At 45.6% G+C, this 13163-nt stretch overlaps 1 protein-coding gene across 1 annotated transcript in view; it reads right to left on the bottom strand.

The window, feature by feature from the left end:
• Window positions 1-2294: 2294 nt before the first annotated feature.
• The window catches only part of LOC127005918 (transcription factor SOX-4-like), a 103859-nt gene continuing 92990 nt past the window's right edge, over window positions 2295-13163 (bottom strand). The window contains exon 2 of the mRNA XM_050875314.1: window positions 2295-11513. Coding sequence (XP_050731271.1) covers window positions 10359-11513 — 1155 coding nt within the window. The 3' untranslated portion in view covers window positions 2295-10358. The remainder of the gene's footprint in view (window positions 11514-13163) is intronic.

Genomic DNA, 13163 nt, shown 5'->3' with positions numbered 1-13163 from the left:
GTGAAGTCAGTTGCACGGCTTCTAGTAGTAATATTGCCTAGTCTCGCGCATGAGTAAATCGCTCCACGTATTAATTGACAAGGGATTGCACAAGGTAGAAAATAGGACATCAAAGGAAAGAAGAAAGCGAATTACTGTTACTTCATGCCCAAACAATTGAATAAGACTAGATTTGTTAGTGGAAGTAATAACATAATACCTCAATGATCTTTATTTTTATCTTTTTCATGCACTTGCCCGTTTGTGACAGCTTGGGTATTTTAAAAGAGCATTGCCACTTTTACGTCTGACAGCGTTCACTATCTCCCCACTACCTGTCCTCTACCCACTACTCTCCCCACTACTTGTCCTCATCCCACTACCCTCCCCAGCTCCCTGTCATCTCCCCATCAAAGTACATAGGTATAGTTCGCTAACCGTGTGTGTGAGTGCGTGTGTGTAGTAACGTAAAATCTGTACCCTACAAATCTAAGCTACGTAATAGCCTATCTATAAATAAAACAATATATATACCATTACGTTACATTCTGTGTAAAAAAACAAATGGCTGTGTAATATCTAATAACGACAATGTTGTGACCTTTATCTCTTAATATGAGCAGCTGCCATTGAGTTCATAAATTCTTATATAACTGCAATTAGCCTAACATGTATAAATACGTGTGGGAACAGGAACAAGGAATGGATTTAAAGAAGCTGGCTGGAGAAGATAGGAAGGAATGTGCATGATGGAAGGTGATTAGGATAAGGAGAGAAAAGTAGAGGAGGAAAAGTACAAGTGGTTTAGAACAAGGTGAGGGAAAGAAGGAAACACGCCGAAATTAGTGTGGCAAGAGAGAACACGAGAAGAGAGGTGTGGGAGGGAGAGGGGAAGGAGAGGCGGACAGGGAAGGAAGGAGGAAAGAGGAGGATATGGAGGAAGACTGGAGGTGCAATGGAGGGAGGAGGGAGGCTAGACGAACGAGGGGGAGTGAAGGGGAGGGAGGGTATAGTAGGGAAAAGCCGTATAGTTGGAGTGGGGAGGGTTGGACAAGGAGAAGGGAGGGGTTAAGGAGGGGGATAGTAAGGGAGCAGTGGGAGGTGGCGGGTAAGGAGGATCAGAGCAGGGGAGGGAGGGAGAGAGAAGTAGTAAGTGGGCAACGAGGATAAGATCGTTTCAAACCGTCACACATTAGCACATTGTTACATGAGAAGTCTCTGTCCTCTTTACAACAGACCTATTTAATAATAATAGTCATCTCTGTAATGTCCAAGGGATGTTTTGAATGGTACCGAGCAAAAGAAACAGACATTAATTCGACTTCATACCAAATAGGGTGAGGTACTGTAGGGCTACGTAGCATATTATCTATGAAACTAGTATAGCCAATCCAAGCGGTGAGCGACAGAACACATTTAAAAGGCAGTGACGTCGCGTACAACACCAGGTAAGCAGTGGTGAGTGTACTTTCTCAGTTCTTAATAATTATGGAGGGAGGTGGTGGTAGGAGCAAGCTAGAGGAAGGGAAGGGAGGGGTAGGGGAGGAAAAGAGGGAGGTTTAGGGAAGGGGATAGGGAGAGGAGGAGGGAGGGAGGAACGGAGGCGGAGCAGTGCTGGCTCAGAGCATTTCAACTCCCCAAAGAACCTCTGACTCACCATTCAAATCGCCTAAGAAATCCCTCCCCTGCATTCAGAGGTGTTAACATGACATGGCTAAAAACTAATTGGATAACATGAGCTCCTCCTTGGCATGCTTACCTAGTGGTCATCCAGCGTGACATCCTCCCTCTGTCAAGGTCACGGACTCACTGGCGTCTTGTCCATCACTTCCCCGTCCACTCGGTTACGTTGGCAGCACTGCGGGAGGTCAGCTGTTCCTGCCTGATAGTTACGATCTGATAGTAATTCCTTATCTGTGCCTTTCCAGCTAGTCACTTATTTATTGTTGATTGTGTTTGAGGTCTGTATTGCTTTAGTTTTCATTTGGGTAAGGTGTTTATGTTATGTTTGTTGTTTTGTGTGTTTGAGTGTGGTCTGAGTCTGGGTCTTGGTGGTGGTGGTGTGAGCAGGGCTGCCACAGACTCGTTGCCTTGTTATGTTGTGATCACCAGTTCGACTTCTTTATTTTCTTAGTTTTCAGGATTTCTCTCGATGTGGATCTTTTTATATCAAATTTCCAATTATGATTTAGAGGCAGTTTAGTTTCTCAGTCAATCTCTCTCTCTCTCTCTCTCTCTCTCTCTCTCTCTCTCTCTCACACACACACACACACACACATACAAGGAGAGGAATGCGTGGATTATGAAACACACACTTTTATCAAACACTTTGTATTTCATGGGATAAGTTGCTAATAAAAATACACTTTGTACAATTGAAAATCTCTACCTCCGGCCCACAGCATGTACAAGACCACCTAATTTCGGCCTGTAACAGTAAGCGAAAAAAAGAAAAAAAAATGCCGCCTTACAATTGGCAATGGGCGAATATAATGTTTTTTAGTTGTAGTTTTTTTTCCGGTCATTTTTTCGTCCATGTTATGGTCGGTTTGTGGCGCCGAGCGAGAGCCGCCCAAACCTTTTTTTTTATCTTTATTATACGTTCCGAGAATGTTCACCCTCGCTCTTGTTTTTTCATCTTATTTATTTTCCACATTCTTACCCATAATAGTTTTTGAGAGGGGTTAACAGTGATGTAAGAAATGGCGAGAAAACAGTCAATATACAAATTAACGTGGTTATCAATCTTATTCACATAATAATTCATATTTACATATTTTGTCCTGTACACTAAGCTTACGGTGGTGCACATGAGACCTGTACAGTAAGTGGGTCCTTCCTGCAATGTTCTGAGGAGACGCGCGAGAACCCGCTACAAAAAATTTATATACAACCACCAAAACATGGAAAATCGAAAGAAAAAAAATCTAGTAAAAATACAAAAAATACAGTAATAATAATAATGATAATAATGATAATAATAATAATAATGACAATAATAATAATAATAATAATAATAATAATAATAATAATAATAATAATAATAATAATAATAATAGGAAAACGTCACTCAACGCTATGTACAGAGGAAAGTTAAAAGAGGCACACTGGGGGGCCGGTTCGGGGGGTGATGCCGAGGAGCGGGGGGGCGGGGGGCCTCCACCTTTTATGAGGTCATCTTGCCTTTATTTCCACCTCCCAGGGACACAGGGAGGCCTCCAGTGGCGCCCGGTGAGGCAGTGGGAGGCGCAGCGGCAGTAGGAGTATGAGGAGGAAGAGGAGAAGGAAGAGGAGAGGCTTGACTCCCCCCGCCCCCCCCCCGCGCCCCAGGTCCCCCCCCGCCAGGGCTCAGTGGGTCTTCTTGACTAGGTAGCTGCCTTGAATTAACGTCTAAGGCTTTCTATTATTTTTAGTGGCTTAAATCACATTGTTTTTTAATTTCCAGAGTGGGTTGGACACGATGGAGGATTGTTGGGTCTCAGTTACTTTGTCGGAACCATTTTTGGTTGCGAGTTCCACTTGAAATCATAAAAGTAAAAACTGGCGTCCCAATAACACAGGAGTATAATAAGGCCATTGGTATGACAAATCCTTAATATAGGGATCTCCACTAATTATACAAATAAAAAATAATTATAAACCGAAAAAACATAAATACAGGTATTCAGACTGACACTGCTGCGAATAAATGAGAACCAATGTTATTCTTTACATTCAATAAAGAATATAAGGCAAAACAATTCCGCAAAGACGTAACGCCGATAAGGCTGAACGGACTCGTTTCCCATCGCCACCTCCCGACCCGCCGCGGGGCAACATGAAGACGACGAGGGAGACACCGACAGGCGGACAGACGGACAGACAGAGCAGACGGACGGACGCATGGAAAAGCTTTTGGTTTTCTCTTCTTTTAATAGCCAAGTTCCACCTTCTGGCGACCGGAGACTCCCCACGCCCCTCCCTCCTCGCCCTCCCCGCGTCTGCTCGCCCACCGAAGATGAGATACATGTTGTGTTTACTGGACTAGATGACTGTCTCCGCGTGTCAGCAATCTCCCGACGTCTGGCAGCAACTGGCGAGTCGGTCACTCATTCAGATACTTGACTATTTAAATGTGATTTGAGAAATTGAAATTTTATCGCACTGAATGTAAAAGGCACGGGGCTCTGTCGTTGAGGAAACTAATGTTTTACTGGTGTTAATCGTTTTTAAAATTCAATCTTTTTCTGTTCGCTGTTCCAGCGTCGCGTCGGTCCGTCACTGTTCCTGCTGCTGCTCCCGGCGCGGTATTGCACGCGGCGGGCTCGCATCTGCCTTGCGGTGCACGCGTGGCGATAACCGAGGAGACGACCGTGACTTGGGAGTGGATGTGCACAACTCAAAGAAAGTGAATTAGCTGACCATCAACAGAATTAATAATAATCGAAATATTCAAGAAGAAACTAATGATCAATTTTAATATGAATTTACTCACTGAACGGACTTCACCAAATATCGATGACAAAACACACATAACGCAAGGTAACCAGGTAATAAGTAGCGCCCGGAGGCTGGATCACGGACGAGGCGGATCGCGCTCACGCAGCGACGGTGTCGGGGACAGTTATCCCCGCCGCCTGGGGCACAGCCGGGAGGGTTTGTGCTTGACGGTGACAGCCTAGAGGTGTGTGTTGGGGGAGGAGGAGGAGGCCGCTGCGGCCCTCCCGCTGCCCACTAAACGAGGTGAATTATCAAAATTATCGCTGGTCTAAATTATTATTGTTCTCAATTCAATTTTTTTATGGATACCCAAAATATTTATGATTATTATTACGTCTATTTTTTTGTTTGATATATATACTTTTTTTTAGCGGCGTAGAACAAAGTAGCGACATAACCATAGGTTGTACTCAGCTACTCATCTACCACACATACATAATTTTCAACTTTTATATATAAATATCCCAATATTACCTTTAATGATAACACAACACCTGGAATTCCTATCTAATTATAACTGATAACAGCATATAAAAAAGAGGTAATTGATCATGTCACAATTAGCTCCATGTAATCCCTAGGTGACCGACCGTGTAAATATATAGTCCATATGTATCTTTGTTATTTATATTCCCCTCATGGGCGACGCCAGCTGGCCAGCAGGGGAACACTGAAACTCAATTGTTCATCCAATTTCAGGGAAGCGATTGGCTCAAGTGATGCCTGGTTTAAGTTATCTTAATAATGTTTGTCGCCCAGACTAACAATTTAGCAGCTGGCTGACGGCTGGCCTCGATCACAACAGAAATAGAAAAGTAAGTCACTTCCACATGTTTGTTCATTCTCAAATGTCGTCGAATACTCAATTTGAAACAATAAAATAAAACAAATTCAGCCAGTGTCACCTGACATTTGATTTGCAAAAAGTAACTGGAATGGCTCAAGTAAATATTGATAAATGACTCTGGGAGGTGAGTGCGGGAGGGGGAGGGCAGGTGACCAGGCGACCAGTTCGTAACACCTGGGTGGCATTCCCAAAAACAAACAACCCTTGAAAACTCAAGTAATAGCAAAGAATGACCATAGTAAAAAAATATTGATAATTCACAGCTAAACGTGATGAGTGAGACAGACACGTGGTCGGGGCGGCGCCGGGGCTGCAACGGGTTAATCAGCTCAAAACAACTGTTTACAAAATATATAAAATAAAACCTTAACACTTCTTTCACTTCGGTAGGATAATGGACTGAAGCGGTCTTATCTTTAACAAAATTAAATACTTATCTATCCCTCGTAAACCCTTCAAAACCCAGGTGCAGTAAAAAAATAACAAAACGTCGAGAAATCCTGAGGTGGGGTCAACTCGGGAGGCGCCACCCAGGTCCTCACGAGCCGCTCTCTCACGGTCACGATCATTGTACTCTTTCAGGAAGACGCGGCAATATTCTGCCGGCTAGTTGGCTACGGGTCCTAATTGCTAGGAGCTCCTAGTATTGACAAAAATAACATCCCTTGACTGCTAGGAGACGCTTACGAGAAACTTCCGGTGGTCGCCAGAAGCTCCCCGTGGCTGAGATAAATCTTGTTGCCACCACTGCTAGAAGTTTCCAGGCAGACACGCCCAACGAGAGGCTTCCAAGGACAACTGGAAGTACAAAAAACAATAAAAAAGGGAGGGAACGGCTGCCCGCCATGGCTTCAGCCGTCTAGTTGTAGGTATGGCCGACTGGCTGCGAGAAGCGAAACACCCCACAAGAACAAATTCTGGAAAGATGACTTGATCGCAAGGTGATGATATGGCAACACTGAGATCGCCCGGCGATGACAAAGGGGATAGGCGGGTCGCAGGCCAAGTGCACAGCTGTTCGGTAGCGGCAAAGAACAGCCCCAAGTAACAGTGAAGCGTGCAGTAATCCCGTAAAACCGCTAGAAACTTCTAACATCAACTGGCTTCATGAATCGGCAGAAGCTCTTGACAACAAACACATAGGTACAGTAGGATGCCAAGGGGGACTCCTACGGTCTCCTGGCAACAAAGAGGAGCTGCTGGAGGCTCCTACAGACAAAAGTACCAACTCCATGGGTTCCTTCAGGAGCGACCAGCAGCATACAAAAGGCTCCAGTAACTACTAGGAGCTCCTTGCAATAAACAAGAATGTTCCAGCACCTGATTATGCGAGGCATCTAGCCAGTCGCAGGTGTTCTAGTGCATGCCAGGAGCTCTTAGGAATTCCAGGATCCTGTGAATTTTCTAGGAGATTCCAGTAACAGCTAGGAGACACAATAACTGTTATGTGGGGAAGTTGATTGTGGCTGGGAGATCAGAAACTCTAAAAAAAGGGACGAACTGAATTCGAGACAACTCAGTACCATCGTGTGTTGCTTGAAGGCGCACTCCATCCAGTTTCCCTGATTCGAAAACTCTTACATCTGACCACCAATATTGATTATTACTATAAAGGAGATCCACTCCAGACACAGTCATGGTAATATTCGTGCCAAAAAGTGTAACTAGATGTAGTTGCTGGTTTCCCATTACAAGATATTCAACAAACAAGGAGACAAACTCCACCTGGTCAACAACGTGGAGCCAACATGTACGTAGGGAGATCCACTCCTGCTTGCACAAGCGTGTATACAATCGTGCCAAAGTGTATCAAAGAACATGGAGCCTTACAGTACATTGTTACTAACATCGGAAATCCTCTTTCCCCGGTTTCTTTCGTTCACATGATATATAAACATTATATGTATAAAGGAATAAATTGTAAAACACCTACAAAATACTCCTTATTGCTCTAATCACGTAAGTTAAGCGGTATCAATAACCAGCAAATAGCATCTAAGGTCCGTGAAAGGCACCTCCTGAGCCGAGCCACGGAGAGGTGAGGCCCCTTTGACGGACTTCGAGAAACATTCTGTGGTATCGGTACCTTTCGCCTCTCGAGAAACGGCATCCAGAACCTTTATATGCGGTGTCTAGAAACCGGTGCGGGGGGCGCGGGGGATCCCAAAACGCGTTCCTTTAGTACAAAATATTCAACAATCATTCAGTCAAAGGAATGCGTCTCCAGACAGGCCCCGGCCACCCCCACCAAGTACCGATACGTACACTCAGTCGTCACACAAAACATTTCCGTTCTACTTCACACAAGATATATCCAAACTTTAAATACATCCAGCAAATCAACTTCTTTAGTATATAGGTAAAAAAAAAAAAGAAAAAAAAAAGAAAAAAATCAATTTATATGGACAGACAGGGGCAAGGGTGGTATGAGAGTAAGCATATCATTACTTCTTTCCTATTAAAAGGGGAGTACAGGGGTGCATTTCACAGGCGAAACTTGTCAATCTTGGCTTACAGCGTAGCTCACCATACACTTCTGAGTTTGGTTATACGGAGGAAGGAGAAGAGGGAGGCAGAAACCAAGATCTATAAAAGCACGAGTGGCTGGCTACCATGAGGAATGAAACAGGAGGGAGGGAGGGAGGGAGGGAAGGAAGATTTTAGGGTCGAAAATTGTTAAGAAGATTCAATTAGAAAATCACATCAGTAGTATATGTTTATATATATGTATATACTTTTACTTATACTGCCATTCAGCTTCTGACATGAAAACACCAAGCCATTTCCAGAGCGCAGCTAACAGTATGTAGAACGTTTGCCCTAATGATACTAAGACATGAGTGAGAGATAATGCCGAGACAATGGTGTGAGAGGGATTAGCAAGTCGGCGGGACCACACTCACGGTGCATCTTCAGTAAACAAGAAAACCATACATACGTACATACAGAAAATCATATAAAACGAAATCAAATGGTACGACATCGAAATAGCAATTGAACCTAAACAAAAAAGGAAAAATAAAGAGGACGAGGTCCCCTCCCGAGACCTGTTAAGCCCAGCCACACTCGGGTTAGTGAGTGACGAGACGTACCTGCTGATTTTTTTCATTACTTACTTAGGAAAGACAGAGGGTATAATGTGTAATGTAATGTGTGTATCCGACGATCGGCAGTCTATGGTATAACCCGAACGCCGCGACCCGAGGCGATGGAAGTCGTCTACCCGCACTTGGTCCCGTCTTACACTCTGTGATTGGCCAACGACTCGACCAATGAATGTACTGTCTGGTCGACGCCCTTCAACTCGCCAACCAATCGTAGAGAACGACCCAGTTTTAGTGTCGCCTTCCATGCTTCGCGCCATAGAGCACGGATATCTGCATTAATACTAGTACAAAATGTCCATTACACTATATATTCATATATACTGTTTATATAGATATATATGAAACCGGGTGGTTTAGTGGGTGGAACCTGTTTTTCGGAGAGCGCTGGGACGACGAAGACAGGGCCAAGGAGCCTCGGTTGTAACACTTCTGAGTCTGCCGTTTTGCTCTCAACACTTCCCTCGGCAAAGAAACGTTACCCTCCTTAAAAATATCCCGTTCTTGGCCTCAAGTGACAAGAATATGCTTATATAACGCATATATATATATATATATATATATATATATATATATATATATATATATATATATATATATATATATATATATATATATATATATATATATCAAGAGAGGTTGGCGAACTCGTCAGTGAAAATAAATATTAATATAAAACATGAGATCCGAAAACGGAGAATCAGAATATATCAAAGCGAGACACCTTTGACTCCACTGTCGTGTATTTATTTATTAGTTTTTTGTTTTGTTTTGGACTTACAAGCTAGTGTCAACAACAGCTCCTTGTCCAGGCCGTGTGCGTCCTGCGTCATCTGTGTACACGCGTTGCAGACTAAATGCCCATTGGGATGCGTTGTGGAAAACTTCGCCGACTGATTAAAATACATTGTTTTTATTAGTTTTTGCTCCGGAGTAACCTGAACATACAGACTAGAGACAGGGGGGTGGGGTGGGGAAGGGTGTTTGTAGGTGGACCCAATTACGTTGGAGGTAATTCCTGACTTGAAATAATTTACTGGTGAGGAGAACGACCAGAACTTAACATTATAACACTGAGGCTCTGATACCATGGAGTTCCAGGGTCCTCAAGCACTCCATTACCCATTCTTTTCATCCATTCAAGTGAACTCGCCCAAGCATTGAACAAATCGCGCGTGTGTTGTGTATGTGGATCAGTAACTCTGACGGTCGACAGTCCCAGTCTCACTACTCGAGGAAATCAAGACAAACCTCTCAAGAGTAGATCAGCGAAGAGGTGACGGACCACTAAATGCACACTTGAGAGGGATCCGTTCCATGGCTCTTCGGAAAGTGGTTCTTCCTTCTTCATGCTTCTTCAACGTCTCAAACTCAAACTTAATGGCAATGGTTCTGGCGCCACCTCAGGTTCAGTGGTACTTGCTGTGGGTTCGTGGCTTTGGAGGTTTGTGGCTTTTGGCTTTAGAAAAAATGTTTCATTTATGTATGATGAAAAATAACGATGAAATGAGTGATGCTTGCAGTCACTGGTGATGGGATGACAACGTAACAAAACAGCTCGTGAGATGAAAAAAAAAATGCACTTAACATTACATCCTCTGGGAGCGTGTTGTTACACAGGTGAACTTATTGTTTGTATTACTTGACCACCTGTGAAACTGGCACTTTTCAACACTATAGTGGTGTCTGTTCCTAGAGCGTTTGTATGACTATATTTCGAATACACTGAAATGAGAGGTCAATCCACCACATATCTCATGATTCCTATAAGTAATATATGTAATAACATGAAGAATTACACGGAGAATCATGAAGTACATCACTACACTAGATCACGCACTGCTTTCCTCGACCCCACAACTTCGAGTGGAAGTCTTTGTCGCTGAATCGTGCGCTTGGCACCACAGGGCGCGGCGGCGGCACTGTGCGGGTCGCATGCCGCGGGGTTATCAGTTGATGATGCCGATATCAGCCCAACAGTCGTTGCTCACACCAATATCACTCAGCATGTCCGACACGTCAGAAAACTCGAAGTGCGACCCTGATGAAGTGGACACCGCGTCGAAGTCGAGATCAGAGTTGATTTCGTCGACTTCGACCTTGAAGTCGGAGGGGATCTGGAGCAGGTCCGTAAGGGAGTCCAGGTCGGCTAGCGCGGACTCCGTCGGCGGCTCCTGCTTGATGTCGAGCGGCTCCATCTTGATGGGCGGAGGGTCGGCCGCGCGTGAACTGGAGAGGGAGGTTGGAGGGACCGGTCGAGGAGCAAACACTTCGTCGCGCACCGCGTGGCGTTTTCGACTATACATCAGAATGTCCTCCTTCAAATCATCCTTCTCGTCATCGTCATCATCGTCGTCGTCGTCATCGTCGTCTGTGGTGGTGACGGTGGTGGATGACACGAGAGCCTCTGGCCGGAGGGAGGTAAGGCCAGGTGCGCTCTCGATGGTGTAGAGGCCGTAAAGGAAGGGCTCCTTGCCGGGGGCGGGGCTGGTGGAGGCTGAGCGGCTGCTGCTCCTGCTGGAGGATGTGGTCACGTGGTTGTCGTATAGTGAGGCGCTCTCGGGCGAGGCCGGCATCTCGTTGGGCGTGGCGGGAACCTCGGCCGGGGACGTGCACTGGGCGATGGGCACGTACATGGTGTTCGTGTTCCGGATCGAGTCCTTGAACTTTTTGTCGATTTTGAGCTTGAGTTTGAGCTTGTTGTGGTTTATAGATGAGAGGCCGGTGGTGACCTGCGCCCTAGAGGGGTCGGCGGTGAGCTTGACCCCCTTGATGGCGTTGATGCTGGTACTGGTCTTGTCCTTGGCCTTGGACACCCGCCCCTTCTCAACTGACTTTGAGTTCCCGGATTTTGTCTTCTTGCGGGGTCGGTATTTATAGTCTGGATATTCCTGCATGTGCAACAGCCGTAGTCTCTCCGCCTCCTGGATGTAGGGTTGTCGCTGGTCCTCCGTCAGGTTCTTCCACCGCTTGCCCAGCTGCTTGGAGATCTCGGCGTTGTGCATGTCGGGGGCGAACTTGACGATTTCTCGCCGCTCCATCTGTGACCAAACCATGAAGGCGTTCATTGGCCGCTTCACGTGGTTTGGATTGTGCTTCTTCGTCTGGAAAGAGAGAAAAAAAAAACACGTTACTCTCTTCATACTATTCAGTTTCAATTAAAATATAAGTACAACATAATCGCAGCTAAAGAACTTGTATGATTTCCAGTTCTTTCCCTCCACTTTCACTGGGAGAAGAATAGCGCCAGGCCTGGGCCCCGCGCCTCACCCCATCGGAGACAAATATTTATAGATAAAAGGCGCCGAGACAATAAAACACCGGCAGAAGGAACAAAACCGGGGGACACACACACACACACACACACACACACACACACACACACACACACACAAAGATGAAGACAAAAAAAGCCGAAGAAAGAAGAAGAGGGAAAAATTAGGAGAAGAATCAAACGAAATCGAAGGGAAAGTGAATAAAGGTGAGGGAAGAAGGAAAGGAGGAAAGGAAGGAAAGAATGAAGGAAGGGAAAGTGAATGAGGGTAAGAGAAGAAGGAAACAAACAAGGGCGGAAATAGATGAAAAGGCGGACAGAAGAAGGGAAGGAAAGAAGGAAACAAGCAAATGCGGAAAGAATAGACAGAAAAGGTGGGCGAACAACGGAAGGAGGAAGGGAACGAAGGAAGGAAGGAGGGACGGAAGGAGAGAAACTTAAGCCCAAGCTCCCGTCCTGACCTCCGCTACTTCGAGGGATTAAGGCCTGGGAGGGTAAACAAGGAGGAAGGGAGATCTAGGATGTGTGTAGGGTTACGGAGGAGGAGGAGGAGGAGGAGGAGGAGGAGGAGGAGGAGGAGGAGAGGCTGGTCGGTATAGGTAGCGGCCGTTTCCTTAATAAAGTCGTAGTAGCAGTAGAAATGGTAGTGGTTGTAATCGTAGTAGTAGTAGTAGTAGTGAATTTTGACGGTTTCTTTGAGGAGTGAAATCAAAGCGCGCACACACACACACACACACACACACACACACACACACACACACACACACACACACACGGCTACCCTCCCCAAGGCTGAAACAGAGGCAGTGAAAACAAAGAATGAGCAGGAACAAAAGAGAAAGGGATGGAAAAAAGCAATAGTACGCGGAGATGTGTTGACGTTATGCGCGCAGGGAGGGAGGCTGGGTGTACTCTCTCTCTCTCTCTCTCTCTCTCTCTCTCTCTCTCTCATCAGCCCCTACACCCCACGAAGCCGCCCTAAGAGGTCCCCAGGGGCTCCTTCTCCCCTCGCCCGCCAGTCAACACCAGTCGCCCCCTCGAGGACTCCTGCAAGACCTCACACAACACGCTGAAGGATACACACACATACAGGAGTCCTACCAGAGGATACACAAGGATCCACATACAAATTGGAGTCCTACGTGAGATATACAAATAGGTCTAGTACATATATATATAGGCATAGATTTCTGTTATTTGCTGTTGTTATTTGCGACAGTGGAAATGTATTTACTAAAGTGATATCGTATTGGTGAACGACGTGGGCAGAGGAGAGGGGAGGATGGGGGGGGGGGAAGAGGAGGGGGACACTTATATAGACACCATGGGAAGAGGGAGGGGGAGGAATGGAGAGAAAAGGGGGGAGGGGCGCAACAATACCCTATAAGCAAAGGATACAAACATCTCTCTCTCTCTCTCTCTCTCTCAAACATTTTAATGCTATCTATTCTGCCCAGAGGAACACAGCGGGGAAGGAAGG

Source organism: Eriocheir sinensis, chromosome 31, assembly GCF_024679095.1.
Source record: "Eriocheir sinensis breed Jianghai 21 chromosome 31, ASM2467909v1, whole genome shotgun sequence".
In the NCBI taxonomy this organism is placed as follows: domain Eukaryota; kingdom Metazoa; phylum Arthropoda; class Malacostraca; order Decapoda; family Varunidae; genus Eriocheir; species Eriocheir sinensis.
This window is presented reverse-complemented; position numbering and strand designations above follow the sequence as displayed.